The sequence below is a fragment of the Osmia bicornis genome, chromosome 15, assembly GCF_907164935.1.
Source record: "Osmia bicornis bicornis chromosome 15, iOsmBic2.1, whole genome shotgun sequence".
Lineage (NCBI taxonomy): Eukaryota > Metazoa > Arthropoda > Insecta > Hymenoptera > Megachilidae > Osmia > Osmia bicornis.
The window spans coordinates 7,578,832-7,600,051 of record NC_060230.1 but is presented as its reverse complement, the minus strand read 5'-3'; the positions used below and the strand labels follow the sequence as shown (position 1 = coordinate 7,600,051).

Here is a 21,220-nt window from a genome sequence, read left to right as displayed (position 1 = left end):
ATACGAATTTCACTGGCGGTTTATAACTTTCGTAGAGGGTAGAGAGTGAAATTCGCTAAGGGATGTGAATTAGATGGCTTCTCCTCGTAAATATGGAACGATATAGTTAAATCATCGTTTTTGTCTGCTAAACACGTTCAACGAGCGATATACAGGGGTAGAACAATAACTTTGATCACTTTCATTATTTTCCGAGATATGAAGAAGCATGTATCATAAAAATTTTATGATGTCTCGAGTCTTTAACTTTCCGATAACAACGTAATTACAATTATCATAAAAGTTCATCATATTTTATTTCAAAATCAATTTGTACTTCACGACGAGTGTTATGGAATTTATAAGCAATAAGCAATTATTCTGAAACACGTTACGTTATATTCGAACATTTAGTACGTGCTTAACAGAATTACCGTCGCTCATAAATTAATTGTAGCTGGCACGGGGGTATTGCGCGTGTGACCCTAACCCTTTCAATATGACAGAATTCTACCGGAAATGCATTTTCGTTGTCCAGGCTTAGCAGGAACATTAACAGGACATATACATTAGTATAATTACCAAGTGTCAGAATATTTCCATAGATTAATCATCTTAGGGACATTTAGTAATTAGAGATGAGATTTAAGTAAGTACATTGCAAATAAGTTCGATTGAAACTAGATCAAACATCGAGGTGGGAATTAAATTAGTTACCAAGATTATACAGGGTGTCCCAGAACTGGGGTAGGACCCGTGGAGGTCAATTCAAACAACTTTTTCCTTTGCCAAAATGTTGGTTAAGGCTTAGTTTTCGAGTTATTAACGAAAAACACTGGCCAATCAGAGCGCGCCTTTAGCGCGGGCCAAACCACGAGAGTGATGGGTGCAAGCCGTGGTCGTGATCAAGTGCATCAGCACCACGTCGGTTTGGCAATATAGGGGGCGTCTCCCCTGATACGCCATCTTGGGCAGAAGCCCAAGTAAACGTAAATAAATAAAAAAAAATAAATAAAGCACTACGTCGGTATAATAGGATTCGTTGGGCAAAAGTTTCGTTGTTCATGATCAACTAATAATTCTATACTATGTATTATTCTTTTCTTTTTTTTATACATTATTCGATACAACTTTTGCCCAACGAATCCTATTATCCCGACCGCGACGTGGTGCCGATGTAAGTACTGTATGCCGATGCGATGTTGGCAAGGCTGACTCGAAAACTAAGCCTTAACCAACATTTTGGCAATGGAAAAAGTTGTTTAGAATGACCTCAGCATCCACGGGTCCTACCCCAGTTTTGGGACACCCTGTATATGTATGTACTTTTTGTCCTTCAGTAACGTACACTTTGTACTTAATCCCGTCTCTAAACCAATGTAAATCCAACATTATTAATAAGTCCATTAGCAGATACGGGACCAAAAGGCTCTATCTTCTTTCTCACGTTATACCGGTAATAACGAGTAATACTTAATGTACGCGACATTATGCTCTTTACCGTGCTAAAGCTAAAAAGTGATTGGTTACGTAGCAAGGAGTAGGTTGGTATAAAATGGTAGCAGAGCGACGCGACAACGTCCGCAGGGATTAAACCCACTTTCAGACTAGCCACATTTTATGACGGGACAAATACGCTGCAATTGTCGTTGCTTTGTCGAGCGAAGGTTCCGCTTCCTGTCACGCTAAAGCACCGACTATGTATGTACATCGTCATATTTTGTAGTGAGCTTGAAATTGGTCCGAGAAGAATTTTTTTTTTTTTATTTTCAAATCTTCTTTCTTTGTTTTTAATAGAATAATTATGCACAAAAAACCATGTATATTACACAAGTTATCCACGTAACACTCGGCTGTCTTTCGAGGACCATTGATAGAGAACCTCCACTTTATACCAACACGTGTTTGTTTTACTCGTCCATCAAATAAATAACGAATAGGCGAGCCAGGCTCTTTTATAAATACAGTGATATTCTTTTTTCCTCTCAACGTTACAAATTGTCCAACACAGGCGACACAGTCACCCCTGAGGTTATGCCTCCCCTTACAATTTTCATAACATCGTACAACAGAGACGAGTTAAGTTAGCCATACGCTCCCTTTCGCGTTTATTTATTCAAAACATACGAAAAATTTACCTACACTTTTATGTGTGAATGAAATTTTGTACCACAAAGTACTAAGTACATTTTTCTTTTGTTTTTGTTGTTGCAGTAATAATATGGTATTTTGAAATTTTTATTTAAATTGTATAATATTGATAATTTTCAAAAATTATAATTAAAAATGTTTAGAAATACAGGCAATTCATGTAGCAACCAGGGATTAATATTAAGCTGTTACCCAGGGAATTGCTTCAGTATTAAAACAGTAAATTACCTCACCGCCTTAATCCAGTGGATATATATTTATAATTAGTAGAGGGTTCCGGATATAAGACGTGATCAATGGGATAAGTATTCGAAACTCTTCGAATCTTCGTTAGAGACTGGATAGACACACTGATACTGCCGTCTGGCTATTAATAATCGGCTATTTAGAGTGACAGTTTTGGTTATGGATCACCTTTCTTAATTGATCAGCTAGCCAATTAAATCCTTATCTATTGAACGCGGCTTATACCCGAAAGCACCTACTAACAGATCAGCTTTTGAAAGCGTTAAGAACCTTATATCTTAAGTTGCATAAGCAGAATACATAATACCACTAATTAACTCGAGTTAATTAACAGATTTCTGTCTATGAAAATAAATATAAAAATTATACTGAAGTGATATAAAAAACTCTTCTTAGCTTCTCACATTCTAATCGCATAAGCATATATGCATATGTATGGGGTTTTGATAAAGTGGTAAATTCCGTAGAATGATTAGCTAATCGGCTTATTAATGCGCTCGGAAGTAACTTCAGAATTCATCGCCCTCTATCCTCTCGCCCTCTCTAAATGGGCGTAACCGAAACTCTTGTTTTATTAATGTCGAATCACACGATGCACTTAGCCGAGTAATTTGCTTACTCTCGTTGGTCTAGTGTTCCTGACATACGATCTTCCTTTACTCGCTAGGTACTTCCAATAATTGATATTAACGATTTGCAGCATGCTAATTAATTATTGTATTATATTTTAGTGCTCCTGAGTAAATCACCGTCTTATGATATACATTTTGGAAATTTTAGTAATTTTGTAATTTAAAAATTTTTTAATTACTCCCTGCGTTCCATTTCTTTTTTTTACACTCCCCCAATTCTCATATAAAAACTAATGAATTAAACTATGATAACCACCAGTTCACCCTGTTCCTTCAATTTCCAGGTACACTTGAGATCTAAAGGAAACCAACGATCGCGAACGAGGAAGGGTTAGAATCGAGTGTGTCACGTCGAAAGAAGAGTAAGTGTGCACGTGAGATGAGTGTCGTGGTCTAAGACACTTGTTGCACATCGACTGTCTCCTAAGAAGTGAGCTAGAGGCGGTATGCTTCGTCAGAGCAACAGGATCAGTCAACGTCCGAAAAAAGGAAAAGCCGAAAGTCGCGCGTGCCGTGAATTTTCCGTTCCTCCAGGTTCGTTCCATTCATACGTGCATCTATCTTCACTAGTGTACCATGTTCATCCGTCAACTCTTTACAAATACCTAAGTGTTGATCGTGTGACGTGGCGTTAAATATTTTCTAGTGAAAATCACTTCGAAATTTCATCGGATCATCGTGAACAGAGAATATGAACGTAATGATATGTTCAGACCGGTGACACCGGCGGTCGCGTGTGTGTGGCGAACGCGTTGATACCCGTAGGAGGATATCGTTGCCGAAGGGCGGCTTCGGGGCGGACAGGAAGGAGAATAGACCGGAAGGCTGGATCATCTGCGTGGAATGTCTTCGGGCGCCAAGCGGCTGGTGCAGTCGCTTCGGGGCCGCAGCGGAGGGGGCAGAGGAAGCGGCGGTGGTCGCGCGGACGCCACAGGCGGGGAAGGTAGCGGCGGGGGTGGCGGCGGTGCCAGCACCAGTGCCACCAGATTGTGCCATTACGACAGCGGCCACGAACTCGACGAAATTTCGGTGGTGGGGGCTACTATCAGGGGCAGCGAGGGCCTTCCCACCCCCACCACACCGTGTCACTGCGGCGGTTTAAAATATGGCAGCGGGCAAACGCTTTACAGCATCGCCGGCCTGGTGCCTCCTGCACCTGCGATACCTTCTCATGGTGTTCAACCAGGTGAGTAAGCAGTTTTTCTAGCACTTCCAACTTGATACATTCCATGAGCGATAGAAATAATTTTATTTTATATAACTGTAATTTTTCTAATAATTGTAATAGTTGATAATTGTATAGTATCGAACACGGTAGGCTACCAGGTATTCAGGTACTCTCGCCTCTCCCTGGACACCAATCCTACCCCATGGGTGGCCACGGGAAGAATGACGAGAGTGAGACATGGGGCCTCTATTATATAGGCCTGTGGCGGACCCCCACCACTCGCGTATAAAGGTTCGCGCGGGAAAATTTGAATTGATATTTATGTTACTTAAAGATGAATTATTGAAATCGATGGGTAACGTTTCACCCCATTCTTTAATCAATACATTTTATTGTTTATTTTACACTACACATTCAAATAGCAATTAACTTCCATAACGGTCTAGCGAATCGCAACGATTTCTCGTTCAGGAATTCAAGGTATTATTTTTCAATCAATATTGAAATTAGCCAGAGGCTAAACCACGAGAACAAAAAGGGGATTTTTATCTGAACAAACAAGATAACTTTTTAACCTAACCTAAGCAACAAATTTTTATTGTCAGCTACTGAACTGTAAAATCACTGTTGCAGCAAGTATAATTTCTGAATAACATCCAAAGGGAAATTACAGGGAAAAGTGGTAGTTTCTTATCACAGCTGTTAGCGAGAATCTCGTGAAGGACATTAAGCTTTATATTATGTACACGTGCATGCTCAGCAGGCTGCAGTTTTTTCCCTCGATACCAACTCCAGACTCTATTATACTTGTTCTGAATGCTTTGCTGTGAATAAATTTGATTTTAACCAGAGACCAAGTTTTTGTTTATTAAGTAAGCAATTTCCTTTATTTTTACTTAAAGCCTTATCTGTAAAAAAGTATCCTATTTTCGCGCCACTTTTCAGATACACAAAAGCGCGAGAACGAATTCAAATTTAAAATAGTAATTAAGAAAGTGTAATACTAAGAGCACCAAATTAATTTCTACACTTGAGAAACCTAGAAAATAAAACAGCAGGAAACATTGTAGAAATGAATTTCTAGAATTTTCACAAATTCGAATATATCATAAGGAAATATTAAACGAAACTATATAAAACTGGCATTGTCACCATGTAATTAGTAACAAGTCGAATAAGTTTGTTGCTTAAGCACCTTCGGATGAAAGTTTGGTACTCGGCTGCGTGAGCATAACCCAGGTCGTAATTAAAGAGGGCAACGCTAGGCATTGCTCGACAGTTATGAAATAATTTGCACGATAACACTTTCGAGTGGAAAATTAAGATGAACTTATCAGTTTTACTTTGCACCTATTCTTTTTCTTTTGTAGTTATAATTCAAATACTTGGAAAGGCTTGAAAGTGACATTTTTATTACTTTATATTAATTGATGATAAAAAAGAAATGAGAATCTCGTGTTTCGGTAATTATTTATGACGCTACCCTGACACGAGCTTATCGAATGCTATTCTTCATGATGTCGCGAATTGTACTTTGGACGTTTCACCTGGAACGTTTGGATACAGTATTTAAATGCAAATAGTGAAAATGAAATATGGATATTTTTCAGATACATTCGTTACATAAATTCTCGATTTATGACGTAACCGGGAATAAATGAATCCCAGAGTGTATACCGCTTTTTCTTTACAACTTCAATGTTACATAAATTGCCTGTAAACATAACAATATCAAATACTAGGTAAAGATTTTAGAATCTTGAAATTTTAAAATATTGGAGAGATCAATTCACATTTTTTTGTTAAGGGGCCGTCCTGACCCCCACTTACCCCAACGACTATTTGTCTGTAAACATAACAATATCAAATACTAGGTAAAGATTTTAGAATCTTGAAATTTTAAAATATTGGAGAGACCAATTCACATTTTTTTGTTAAGGGACCGTCCTAACCCCCACTTACCCCAACGACTATACACATAAGAATAAAATATTTTACTTATTATTCCAAATTCAAATCTAGTTTTTTCACAACGTAAATAGCAACTTCAATCGTTCTCTTCTCCTCTTGTCTTGTAGTTCTAAAATAGCTTTCTCGGTGCGGTGCTATTGATATCGCGTTAGTGTTATATGGATGGAAGAGGATCAATACTTTGGTACTCCCAATGCCTTTAGAGGTTGAACGCGACCGTGAAGATTCCTTTGTAAAAGCCGCAAAACCTTTGATGAAGAACCCTGTGTTATCATCAAGCTCTACTTCCTCCGCTTTCGTCCTACCAAGAGGGCAGACTTCCTACAGGACGTTTGCAATTCAGACAATTAGAGGCGACACGTCCTGGTTACTATCAACTATCGCCAGACCCGATCGTCTGTTACAACTCAGACCCGTGCTATCAATCGAATCGATGAATTTAGAAAAGAACATTGTAAAATTCGTGACTTTTATGGTAATCATTCTTGCAAATACTTTCTTGTTCCATTTGCATATTTACACAAGCTAATTGTGCACAGAATTAGGAAAAATTGTACAGTATCGAGCAAAGTAGACTTTTTTAGAAAAAATGGCTAATTTTAAAGATATTAAGATTAATTTAGACAAAGTTAATATAATTTTTAATTTCTGAATATTAATAATACAATTTTTCTGAGTAAACATTTAAACAGAATGTGGAGGAATCTTCTTCCCATTTTCTTTAGAGAAGCCTATGATGGTCGGTGCAGTAAAAATTCTAGAAGATAAATTAATTCATTTTATTCTATTTTCTATATTGATTTAGCGAAAAAGTTTTCTCGTTTTTATCAGTAGGTGGTATTAATGTCGCTTTACGCGCGAACGCTTCTATTGTTTCAACGGGTGGATATGTGACGTGTTAAAAATGAAAGATAGAGAAAGAAATTTTTGCTGTATTATTCTATAAAAGTAAAAACGCTATGAATTGTACGGTGAAAATGCTATATACAGTACTGTCCATAAATAATATAAAATTATTAAAATCAGTGATGCATTGAGAATATTACGTACTGAACTGAAAGCCATTACATAAAGTGGCAATGCATCATTAAATGAAAAATGAAAGATATTCATGACCCGGTTGTATTACACCGAATTTTTCGGTACAATATGCGTGCTAAAATTTATCAAATTAATAGAGTGCTCCGATAATGAGAAATTCATGTTTAATATAGAGACAATAAATACCAACTGAGAGAGAGAGAGAGAGAGATTATTTTGAATATTGCTCAGTAGATTCCCCAGCCATCTGAACTCTCAGGAATTTAATGGAGGAAATGATCTCGTTACCCACATGGAATTGATTCGAATTCCTATCCTAGTACTCGCTTTAGACTCTGAGAAAAAGTTCTTCATTTCAAAAATACTTCAATAATTATCTTCTACATTTACTATAGCGCTGTTGTCGTATGTATGTGTGGACGTAACGAAGTCATAAAAATCGGTGTACGAGAGGCGAAACGGTCGAAATCGATCTGGGTAGAATCGAATTCGGACTAATTCGACCATGGGGAATGACGCAGTAACTCTGATTTTTGATCTATCCCTTCCCTGAGCTTCTAGAGGCTGCAGAACACCAAGAATCCACTAAAAATCGCAACGAAAAAAAAAATGAATAAATCGGGACGCGAAACGGTCGAAATCGATCAAGGTAAAAGTGGACATATAGCAAATCGGACCCAGGGAATCGCATGGTAACTATGATTTTTTTATCTATCCCTTCCCTGAGCTTCTAGAGGCTGCAGAACACTAAGAATCCACTAAAAATCGTTAAAAAAAAAATGAATAAATCGAGACGCGAAATGGTCGAAATCGATGAAGGTAAAGGTGGACAGCTCTTGAATGCTGAAAATAAGGAAAATCATCCGAAAGGGTTAAAAACCGGTATCCAGGAGTTTTCGACCACGCTGATTTTTAATGAACCCCTTAGAATGCAAATATTGCCTATTAATAATGAATGTTGCATGAAAAACATGTGCCTGTTTAACACGCGGCCTTGGATCCTCTGGTCAAATTAATAAATTGACTTCCTCTAAATTTTGCTCTCTTATGAAGGTGTTGACAGACTTTCGGTTTATATCCGTCTGACTTAGGATGACCTATTATCATTCGGTCAACTGGCTTCGAGTAGAAGCAATCTGCTTGGCTTGTTAGAAGTCCAAGTCTGACAAAGCTCACGCAACACACGCTATTAACTGAGGCTTTCGCGGTGAGTGAACACAGCTCTTAATCGAAGAACGAACCCCTTCGTCAGGATACCATCCTACTACCTCGGCCAAAGCAGACTACATTTAAAATCGTTATAAAACGCCCGCATGTTCTCCATCCTATTCCTATTTACATATTCACTTAGCGAGTTTTCAACTAAAACAGCAACGTTTGCTCTATGGACTAGAGTGGTGTGCATACGCGTGCAAACGAAAGAGACATCTAAGCAAATATCGTTCAAGTTTGCTGCACTTGAAACACGGATAACGATAACGAGCGGTAATACGTAGTTGGTCAATTTGGAGAATCCATTAGCCGTAATTAGGACAATTCAGGCTAACATGATTGAATCCCTTTTTTAATTTAGGAGAATCAACTAGAAATAGGACTCAGGCAATTGTTATAAGTTATATTTGTTTTCAGAGTTTAATTAGAGAATTCGGAATTTTGAAATTCTGGAAATCTGAAATTTGGAAAATTAAGAATTTGAAATTTTGGAATTCTGAAACTTGGAAACCTGAAATGTGGAATTTTAGAATTAAAAAATGATAGCATTACAGAATAAAAAAGTTATAGCAATATGTAAAACAGTAGAAGATGGGACGTGATATTTTGATATGTCATAAAAAGAAACTATAAATCACTTTTACTGTTATGAGAAAAAGGTCAGTCACGTTGACGTTTATGGTTATTAAGGAATGGGTCGCATAAATAAAATACATTTCTGCGAATAGAATTTTATATAAAGGCCATTGAAAAAAGATCCTCAGGATTTCAGAATTTGTTTCCAGGAAAATCTTTTGTTATGCAATTTGAATATCCAAAGTTAATGTTATAACCCAGCTACAAAAATAAAAATTAATTTACTAAGCTCGTATAAAAAATATAATATCCTCTATACGTGAAAGTATACTCTAAATTAGCTACACAATTAAACCCTGCATATAACGAAGTTTTAATTATGGGTTGTAATTACCATAACTTGGAACGTCATTTATCCAAGAGTTAATCCCCTCGGAAACGAAGCACGTATGAATAAATTTTATTTTACATTTTCATGTATTTTTTTCGTATAAAATCTCATATTTTTTAATTACAGAACACTCTGTGCAGTAATATATAATCTACGTCATTTTTACTCATCCCAGGATTAAATCAATAAATTCCAAAGGCAACCTGAAATAAAATATTTCAATAAATTACATAATATAACAAACATATCGTAAAATTATTGTGACGTAAAAATACTCGATACCCAGTTATATAAAATATCATACAAAGAGAATTTATCTGATAAAACCATTTCATAAATGTACACGTACTCATATTAATAATTTCCCAACCAGCCTTAAAATATTAATTCCAATAAAAGGAGATAGGTAATATTAAATGATTTTCACTCAAAAACACAACCATACAACTAATGTCTTTTAGTTTAGAAATTTTAAAAAGTTCTTAATTTCTCAATAGGGGGACAGCTGTAGCCCCATGGTTGCACTGTTGTTGTGGATGATAGAAAAGAGGTATATTTTTTACCATTGTTACTTGTTTCTCTAGAAGCTCCAATGTGTTTTTCCATGCCTCTCGTTGTTGACAGAAACAAAAACGAAATGTTGGTATACGTCGCCTGTTTCCATTGAGGAACGGAAGTACAGCAACATTCCGTTTCAAAACATGTTCTATCTCTGTGAAATAAAACTAAAATGTTCCTCAAAATGAGTGCCTTTCGTAAAAAAATAATTACTTCTATTATTTGTATAATTGTCAGTTTCTTCTAAAATGAAAAATTTACAATTTTCAAGGTATACATCTTTTTTAAGACGTCCTTGTACGTACATATTAATATGTTAAGGTTATTAATATGTTAATGGAAAATTTAATAATAACAATTCTTGCTAGGCGAGCGTGAGGATCGATGCTTGTTATGTTATTTTAGTTGCTCTCTTTAATTAGGATAAATTAAGATCTTAAGGTTGTGCGTAGTAATTTTTATGCTTCCTTAGAATCAGTTTTCAATTAAAACAAAAAAATTCTAATTCTATTAATAGTAAAATATTTTTGAATAAAAAATACATGGCCTACGTCAATTTTAATGTATCGTTTAAAATATGTAATAAGGGAGATTTTAGAAATTGAACGGTTATAACCTGATTACAGGGAATATCGTAAAATTCTAATACTGTTTGCGCTGACCAAGCCTGCAGCCGAAGATAACATCCGGAAATTACACTCGGGGGTTCGTTTTCCGCAATACGTCCCTCAGGAATATTTCTGTTACAGCTACTACTTCCATCTCTGTACAAAACAGACGTAAGCGAAAATTATATAATTTTGCTTGTAACGAAAAATTTTTTAAACACTCAGAAAGGTAATTTTCAGAAATAAAATAAACTAATTATAATTCTTTTGAAATATTTTAATATAGCCCTTGACGGAATCGAGACACCCTGTATACGAATATGATCTAAGGCTACACGTTCGGTTGCGCATGCACATTTCCGTTTGTGTGCATTTCCGGAAGGTGTGATGCACGGATAATTGTATTTAACACGTATGTCGAACTCCGCCTTTGACGACTAACACCTGCCAGAGTAAACGTGCTTACTGGAGAAAATGTTTAAGGTTTACAGTGGGATAATTAATTCAGAACAAATAAAATTAAGTTTATAAGAAAAATTTCCAAATTTTCAAATTCCGAAATACTCAAATCCTAATATTCCATAATTAAAAAATTCCAAGATTTCAGAATTAAAAAATCCCAGGATTCCAAGATTAAAAAATTCTAACAATTCCAAAATTCCAAGATTTCAGAATTAAAAAATTCCAAGATTCCAAGATTAGAAAATTCTAACAATTCCAAAATTCAAAAATTCCAAAATTCCAAAATTCCAAGATTCTAAGATTCAAAAATTCCAAAATTCATAAATTCCAAGACTCCAGAATTCATAAATTCCAAGATTCCAGACTTAAAAGATCCCAAGATTCCAAGATTCAAGAATTCTAACATTCCAAAATTCAAAAATTCAAAAACTCCAAGATTCAAAAATTCAAAAATTCAAAAACTTCAGAATTCATAAATTCCAAGATTTCAGAATTCCAAAATTCCAAGATTCCAAGATTCCAGAATTCCAAAATTCCAAAATTCCAAGATTCCAAGATTCCAAAATTCTAACATTCCAAAATTCCAAGGTTTTTCCCAAAACTAATTCCAAAATGCTAATTTATAATAATAAAACACTTGACACTGTTAACAAATGTAAAGAACCCAAGCGACCTTCCAAACAGATCGTAATCCCCTCAGTACAAAGGAAAAGGGAAGGTGAAAGCAATCTGCTCGATCCGGGAGGATTCGTAGGTGGTCGAAACCTAAATTTGCTTAGAATGATGGTGTTTGACCGCAGCTCGCTTGTTGGTTAACCAACGGATTTCGATCCGACGCGTATACGAGTAATTCGTACGTACACGTTAATGAGACAGCAGTTCGCTGGATGCTCGAAAATACGTATAGATGCGGATATGCATCCGTTATCAGGATGACCTGGCTTCGCCAGTTATGACCAACCTGCGTACGTGCGATGGGACACGTTTCGATAATGGTCCATTCTCAGTTTCAGTAACCGCCATCATTTGTTGCCTGTTAAACGATACACCTAGTCTTTGCCTCGGGGCCCGTCGATTTTCCATCACTTTGTTGTATACACTTTCACATACAGGGTGTCTTAATTAAGTTGAATGAATTGAGTCAAATTTAGAAAATGGAAATGGTATGAAATACAAAAGGAAATTAAAATTCGGGCTCTCTCCATGGTCCGTCATCCAAAAAATTGTCTGTCTTTCAATGTTTTTATCCGCTAACAAAATAGCAAATTCTTACTCAAAATGTTACACATTTTGCAACCATACAACTTTGTTAATTTTTCCTGATTTCCAAATTCCTATCACACCATACTCTATACAATAGAAATAAAAACAAAATTTATCCATTTTTATATCATACCACTGTGAAAGTTTGAATCACAACAGCGCACCTATATTTGCACTACAAACATTCATGGAAATTAATCTGCTAGTTCTATTTGCTGAATCCAGTTTCGATAATCTACAATATATTTCTTTGTTATCGAAATAAAAGTAAAATAAATTTTCGAAGCTACAAATATATACTCAGAAAGAAAAGCCTTATTATTATGAACATACAATTTCATTGAAATCACAATTGAACTGTTCTGAATTCTCAATTCAGAAGCCAACACGTTTGAGTCGAATAACATCTATTTTGGTTAAGCGAGCATACACTTCCGATCTAACTGACTGAATATTTGGTTGGCATTCTGGACCATGTATCGCAGTGAAACCTTTGGAAGGAAAGCCCGGTACAACTACAATTCATGGTGTAGCACGGTTTCTGCATTATGCACGGTTCGGTTCAGTAGCATTTCGTAACTATACCACAAAGCAATGATCCTTTTTAATAAATCAATGACGTAACCAGGATTTTCTTCTAAGGTGGAATTATAAGATTTTAATGAAGAATCTTAAAATCTTTGTATTTTTGAATTTTAGAATGATAGAGGAGCAGTTCACATTTTTGAAGGGGGCTTCAAATACTTTCATCACTGCTCCCTAATAAAACAAGATCTAAAATGACCATTAACCAAAAAGACACCTATATTAGAACCAGGGAACGATGAAGGAGAAAAGCAGAGAAGGGCACAGTATAGGAATCGTAAATAATTTGGACTAAGGCACGAACGCTCGTATAAAGTGGCACAGCTTGGAGTTTATTTAGCTGTAAACCCTGGGATACAGTTCATTCGATGAAGAAGCATTCCGTCGCGAGATGTTGGAACTTTAGTAGGCTGGTAATGAAACGCTGGTAATGTCAGGATACAACGAAGACGCAGCACCCAGAGATCATAGGCGCCGTTTCCTTTACATTTTACGAACTCTCGCAATTTATGCATCAACCTTTTCTCTTAACACGCGTGTTTTCTAACCGATACCTGCTTATCTGTACACCCGTGAAAGCAACCCTCTTAACGGATTAGCTAGCGAACGTCAGGTAGAAAGCAAATGGCAAGTATCGTCAGATCCAAGCGATAGCTTGCGCTCCTGAATACTAGGGCTGCTATTGTTTGGAATGTATCACGTGCAATCCTGATTGCATTGATTCACCGTCGTGGTTAGGGTTGATAGAGAAAACTTGAGGGAGAAATTGTTTCTAACAAGGGAAATTTATTTGACCCATATTTTTTTAGCGGCAATGATCCATATCTAGAGGGTGAAAACAGTTCTCAAAGTTAGTTCAATATTTTAAAAATTACTCCTAGAAAAAAACCGCCAAAATGAAAATTGTGTATTTTTTAATGACAAATTTAACTGCGAAAGCGGTTCTTTTCTAGAAGGTGTAATTTTTGAAATATTGAAGAGAATGTGTTAAGGGCTGTTTTGATCCCCCCCATACGGATCGTTGCCGATAGAAAAAAATACGGGTTGATGATGTCCCTTGTAAGTTATGTTAGAAAATTGAAACCTCGAGACTAGTATCTATATAATAATCCAAAAGTTGCAAATTAGTTAATTAAAAAGTGCCATAAGGTGTCTTATGGTGAATTTAATCAGATTGGCTCGAACTTCTCCTTATACTCATTGCAGGTATTCTTATTTCACTTCCATTTGTTAAAGAATTTCAACTGTAATATGAAATCTTAATTAGCGTTATGAATAAACTGATGGAAATATGGAATTATAAATTTATCATTACCCTAACTTCAACGTTATTGATCTAACCTCAAATACACTGGGCAAATCTCATAGGAGTTTATGCTGTGTGCAATAACTGGTGTGTATACTATTAACTTCATACGTATCTACTCTGTGTATTTATCACAGGGTTTGTCTTTGAAGCTATGCCAGCAGTTTTAGTAACCGAGCTTGGCACGATATTGGTCCGCTATTCCGACAGGATAATTTCATTCGAATCAGTAAATTGTACAGTAAAATGTTTGCCCACAATATTTGTACAGGATGTATCTGAATATACTAAACATGAAAGTGATATCTAAAATGAAGATTAATATGTTTATGGGAGACGTATAGTAAATACTGGAATATTTTATTTATATTCTCAAATTCTAACATTTTAAATTGGTTAACCATTATAACCATTAAAATTTTTGCACAAAAAAGAAAAACTAATTTATGAAAGAGACAACTTTTTTTATGAGGATACTTAAAATATAAAAAGTATCGTCAGGAACAACATAAAAAATTACATTAAAAGATAATGGGTTTTTTTAAATAGATGGTGGGTTCTCGTTGTAAATTGTTCATGCATAATATATGTAAATAAGTATCTCTTTTAAACGGCAGGTTATGCACAGTAAGGTAAAGGTCGTTTCACTTGGAAATTTCCCAATAATACAATGCAAGCAAATATTTATACGCGGGGACGTTGACACTGAGAATTCCAAAGAGGGTAAGGACCGAAGAGAGACGGTGAACCCTGTTACGTGTCAATAGTGAAACAACGAGGGTGCACCGCGTGTACCCGTTCGATGCTTTGAGTAGTGCCGGCTTTGTAACTCCACGATTTGTTTGACCGCCAGCCTGACAAACGCATTTCCCATTCCATGGTATCGCGATTGCGATGCAATATCGCGCCACCGTAATTTCTGCCTTCCCGATCCGTCAATTCTAACAGATTTAACCTTTACCGGACAATCAATTGACAACGGGAAAGTATCAATTATTTATAGTCTATCCTTCTGAAACTACTGAATTTGGATCAGTTTCAGAAACTACCAGTTCACAAAAATAATTTTAGTACTTCGCGCGTATTTATCGTACGAAAACGTTTGAGTGGAGAGACTTTTTTGAACGCGAGAAAAATTCGGATCTTTGCAACGCAACGGACTTTAAGGTTTAATGCAGTACTAAAAGAATTTACGAGAGGGGTTTGCAAAGCGATTTTTAACGAGCTGGTCGTAAACACGGCTTGAGCGCACCGGTATGAATTTTTAGAGCTTAAATTTATACGATACGTATTTAACAAAAAGCTTCTTAATTCTAACATACGAACGGTATATATTGATGTATAAAATAAAATATGATGCATACATACAAATGTGAAGAGGAAAAGCAATAATAGTATACCATTTTATCAGAGAATTATTCATAAGTACATTAGCATAAAGTATACAATTTTAGAATTATTTCAAGTTAAAAAAACAATTAATGTTTTAATTTCGTAAACACTCGGGATTAAATGAGACTTACCTAGGGAGAACGGCGAAACCCGGACTCCCGTCCTTCCCCTTAGGTGGTCCCGAGGAGAATGACACTATAGGGGAGGAGGCCCCGTATATATAGGCCCATGGCGGACCACCACCTGCGCACAAACATGTGCGCAGAAAAACTTAAATTCATACCTGTTATTTGTCATTCGTATTTTTCAATTGTATACTAATTTTTATAATATTTAATAACTAAAAATAATATTATTTTGTCCCTAAACTGCTTTTAATATCACTATTATCAAAATTAAGATTAGGATATTATCAAAAAACTCTTACTTACTCTATATCACTATTTTCCTTAGGGAAGCCTGATCCGATCGCGAGTGTACTAAAAAAAAGGAAAGAACGCTTTTCTTCCGAGTAAACCGATAAGTGAAATGGTTTTCAAGACGAGTGCTACTCGTTTGTTATTTATCGTGATCGCCTCGATCAAAGGATAACGCGATTTACTGACTGCGCTAAACAAGTTGAAATAAAGTTGACTAAAGTTCTGTGGAAGCCCTGAAGTCGAACTACGTGTAACTTTACCAGAAACTTGTTCTGAAATTGTTGGGAAGCTTTGACCGCAAGGTGAATGGTCAAAGAGAGATTGAGAACCTGAGTTCACGAGTTGGATTATCGTCTTACATCTCCGTTTCAAATAATTAATAATCCGAATTTTGTTAAATAATTGAACGTTCTCTGGGGTGGGTGAACTAGTTCCCTTAGAAATTTTGGAACACTGCAATTCTGTATATTCGAAATTTCAGAATTTTTGATGCTTGAAAAATTGTAAAATTTTAAAAACCTAAAATTGTTGAATTTTAAATTCTGAAAATTGAAATATTCTACAAATGATTTTCAGAGTACCAAACATTCCACAGAAAATACAAACCAATACAAAATTGCAGATATTGTGGTTATGAAAATTTGCTAAAATACCGAAATCCTTTTATATAAAATTGGATTTATTGATTCAATAGCGCCAGTGCTGAAAACTTAACGGGCAAGTTGAAAATTTCGCTGACACGGTCTGTTCAAAAAACGTCACTTTGTTCCGTCACGTTACTGGGCACCAAAGACACGCTCTCGTGAAAATTGCATTTCACGTGAAATTCTATAAAACAGTTCACGTGTTTTTCTTCTTTTCGTCCTTTTTTCTTTCATTTCATACTAATATATGTATTGATGTATATAAATTGCGCCTTTGTAACTTCAATATTTTAAGAGTTCCACGTTTCAGATAAAATAATTGTATAACAGAATAAGTACTTTAAAGGAATTTTTTACAAAGCCAAAAAATTAAAATATTAAAAAAGAAATAAGCTTTTTAGAACTCTTCAGGAATTCATAGCTTAAATACAAGCAGTATTGTATTATAATGCGAACAAGAAAATAATCCTTTGTAAATAAATATACACAAATTTGTTGGAACAGGAACATTCATTTTACAGTGGAAATGAAACCCTTATAAAGGTGCCTCCACCTTAAAATTCAGTTTTTCAAAAAATGAAGGATTCGTGAATGTATCATGCGAGAATGATATTCTCTGCTTTCGTTACGAGTGTAATTGATGGATTCGCGAGAGAAAACTAGAAAGACGAAGAGAAACGACGCCAATTAACTTGCTCGTCGATAAATCAATGCCGACTTGGCGCTGGCTTTAGGCTGAAATTATTTTAAAACGGCCACGTGGTACCGTTCCTCGTGAAAAATGTTCCTCTTTCGCTTTGCCTTTTATCAGGTTTCCTCGTATCCACTCGTTTCGTACTCGTATTTCAAATTTTCCCTAGAAACAGCTCGCTTTTCAACTTCAACGTATCTCGCCAACTGTTGATTTTTCAACATTGTAAAAAGATGTATTTAATTTCTCCCAGTGCACCGCTGATGAAATATTATGTTTCTTAAATAATAAATTAAATTTCCAAATTTCTAAATAATTGAGAGGCGCCGTATTATCTAATTACTTAAAAAATATAATAATATTTGAAAAGTGGTGAGGTCATTGAACTGTTTGGAAATACCAAAGCAACTTGCAACAATAACTGCATCCGTGCGACACAATTATAAAGGATTACTGACGCAATTGCGATTCGCAATTACGACTAATAAGGTTAAGCTGTTTCCAATTGCGGTGAGCACGGTTTTAAGTTATAAATAGATGTTTGTGTTTGAATTGTTAATATGATCTGGGTTAATGGAAAATCTTCTCGTTCCATTTTGTAAAATACGTGATTGAAAACACGAGTGAAAAAAGGTATTTTCAGACAGATCTAACCCTCCGACGACGGACCATGAAGAGAGCCCTAATTTTAATGTAATTTTTAACCGACTTCGAAAAAGGAGGAGGTATTTTTTTATTATTTATTTCATACAGGTCTAATCTTTGAATGACGGACCATGAAGAGAGCCCTGATTTTAATGTAATTTTGTATTTCACATTATTTTCATTTTCTAAATTTAAAAAAACAGCCGAACGTAAGTTCGAAATGCTACGACAGCGAAATATTAATACAAGTAACCGAAACTATTTTTTGTCTGTTTCAAAGTTATTTTAGATGGCCTCCCTTTAGCCGTTCCATTTAGTATTTCTTCGACGTGTCTGTTAAAAGCGAGCAACTTCTTTAAAGAGAGTACTCGCTTGGGAACTTTTCCGATGAAAGTATCGTATTTCCAATATTCGGCTTTCCGCCGCCTCTTCATTCTGATCTCTGTCGTCCGCTGCTAGGAAACTTACTTTCAAAGCTGAAAGAACTTCTACCGGTTGAAAGTTTACCAAAGAAATTAATTGAATATACTTCTGCATTACGACGAACGAGAATTCGTGCGATATTTTTATAACAATATGAAATATTATTATTCTCTTGATAATTTATTATTAACGCTAACAGTTTCACAACAAAAAACCGACTATCCCTTTCATCCCCTTTATTCACCCTGTCAATGTCTCAACCCATATTTGAAGCTTCACAAAATAACCCTGCTAATTATTACATCGTTCGTCAAAGCTGGAAATTCAATACCACCTATCAATCTCTGTCGGTTATATGATATTTACTGATGAGCACTATCTACGGTGCGAAGAAAGAAATTTCTAGGTTTACGTATAAAAAGCTATTGCGGAGGAGGGGGGCGTCGAATCCTCCAATTAGAAAATATTGAAAAACAATTTTTTTAAATTCTTAGATGAGAAAAATAACAATTTTCACAGTCAAAATAGAACTAGAAAGTGTAATAATTTTTTAGATCTGAGAAATAACGTTTCTTAGTGACACTGATAAAAAAAATTGCTGGTTTTGTTCCAGCTTTAGGCTATGGGGTTGAGAGACATCGGGAGGACAAACAAGGAAGGATACTCGACGGTAAGACCCGGATTAGAAGGGAGAAGGAAGAGGACACGAAAAGCGCGGACAACATTTCGAGGAGTGCTGCACTGCCTTCCAGACAGAATCTTTTAGAGTTGGTCAGCGGTAAATATATGAGTCCTCACACGCCCACGCATCATTATTATCAGCAACAACAACAGGTTCGTTTTATTATCATTTAACAGGATAAATGAAATAACGGTTAAACTTTGATTCCCGGGACATAAAATTATTGCCCCTTTTTTTGCTCTTTAATAGTTTTTGACACGTAGAATCCACAAATGTAAGTCGTAACTTTAGGAAATTAGCGGTTCAAAAGTTATGAGTATGTAAAGTTTCGCGTTTTTAGGGTATTTTACACGCTACTTTGATGCCATGTTGCTTCAATCTATTATTTGATTGGCCCACATGGATGAGTTCCTATGTATCATACTACCAACCTAAAAATTTTAAAGAGGGCCCTTTGAAAGAAATTATTACATTTCAACGTTGCCGACCGCCTAACGGCCTAACCTAATCTGATACTTCTGCTTACCTTATTTAAAAATATATTATTTCCTAAATGCCTCCATTAATAGAACACAAAAAACACAAAACTAAACGAAGCAGGTAGATAAAACGATAGACAGAACACAAAATAATTGTTGTTTGTTAAAACAAGATACGTGCGAAACAAATTCAAATGAAACATTTGATTTATCCCACCAAAATGGCCGCCGAATGCTCATCTATGCGGGCCAATCAAATAATAGATGGAAGCAACATGGCGTCAAAGTAGCGTGTAAAATACCCTAAAAACGCGAAACTTTACATACTCATAACTTTTGAACCGCTAATTTCCTAAAGTTACGACCTACATTTATGGATTCTACGTGTCAAAAACTATTAAAGAGCAAGAAAAAAGGGCAATAATTTTATGTCCCTGGAATCAAAGTTCAGCCGAAAAACAGTCACTTTCAAATGCTAAAATTTTGATATTTTGAAATTCTGAAAATCTAAAATTTTTGCATTTCTGAACCAAGTCAGAAGTTTTTGAGAAATATACTATCAAATGTAGTACAGTGTTACAGCTGCCTTTGCCATAAATGAATTCCCGCAGGCATTTACCTAAACACCGATCTAAATATACAGATAGAATTACTGAGTCGGTTCTAATGGTGGTTGCACTTAAGACCACACATATTCATTTGAGTATTGCAGCTTCTTATTCAGGATTTGCTTTCCATTACATGTAGTCTTATTAACGAGTTTATTCAACTTAAGATGATTGTATCATAAAAGTAAAATTCGAAAATTAGGACACTGATAAATAGAAATGAATGGACCTCGATCGTTTTCACCCTGACGATAACCAGGTCTATTTTTCATGATCCGAATTGTATATCGAATAAGAACCCAAGTTTTCTCGAGACATATCAGAAACAGTTCCCAGGGAAATCGCCATAAATTCACGCGGGACACGAGAAAACACAGGCTCGTAAAAACTCGTGGGTGCAGGTGTACTCAGTTCAGCAGCGATACTTCAGCTCGTCCCGCGACTCGCTTCATGGGGCTTACGTGAATCGTGGAGCTAGCGAGCTCGACCTAAGCCGTAAACCGAAGAGGAGGGACCATCTCAGTAGAAGATTCAAGCTGCCGTACGCGGTTACCCTCACACCCTCTCGCGATCAGTCTCATTTGCATACACCAGCGTCCGTCAATCATCTCAGCAATAATAGCTGTAACGGTACCGAGACGTGAGTATGCCATTATCGATTTTTTAGTAAAATTGAAATAATTCTGAGCTCTTCGTGCCAGAAGATCATTACTTGAAGGGCAATTGCACCCGGGCAAATGGCGTACACTCCTGGGCATTGTTGTAAATTTTTGTTTTTAAATTTCCAAATTATTTCCCAAATTCTCAAATATCCAAATATCTAAATTTCCAAATTCTCAAATTCTTAAATACCCCAGTTTCCAAATTTTCAAATTACTGAATTTCCAAATCACCAGTCATGAAAATTTGAAATTTCTAAGTTTCAAACTTTCCAAATTTGATACTTCTGTAATTCCGAAATGTTAAACTTCCAAATTTCTAAATTATTTCTCAAATTCTCAAATACCTTAATTCCCAAATACTAAAAATTCTCAATATCCAAATATCTAAATTTCCAAATTCTCAAATTCTTAAATACCCCAGTTTCC

The 21,220-nt window shown here is 35.7% G+C and overlaps 1 protein-coding gene across 1 annotated transcript in view; it reads left to right on the top strand.

Moving 5' to 3' along the window:
• The first annotated feature begins 3,978 nt into the window (after positions 1-3,978).
• The window catches only part of LOC114875671 (cyclic nucleotide-gated cation channel alpha-3), a 39,725-nt gene continuing 22,483 nt past the window's right edge, over positions 3,979-21,220 (top strand). Inside the window, exons 1-3 of the mRNA XM_029186229.2 lie at positions 3,979-4,194; positions 18,977-19,197; positions 20,534-20,772. Coding sequence (XP_029042062.1) covers positions 19,150-19,197; positions 20,534-20,772 — 287 coding nt within the window. The 5' untranslated portion in view covers positions 3,979-4,194; positions 18,977-19,149. The remainder of the gene's footprint in view (positions 4,195-18,976; positions 19,198-20,533; positions 20,773-21,220) is intronic.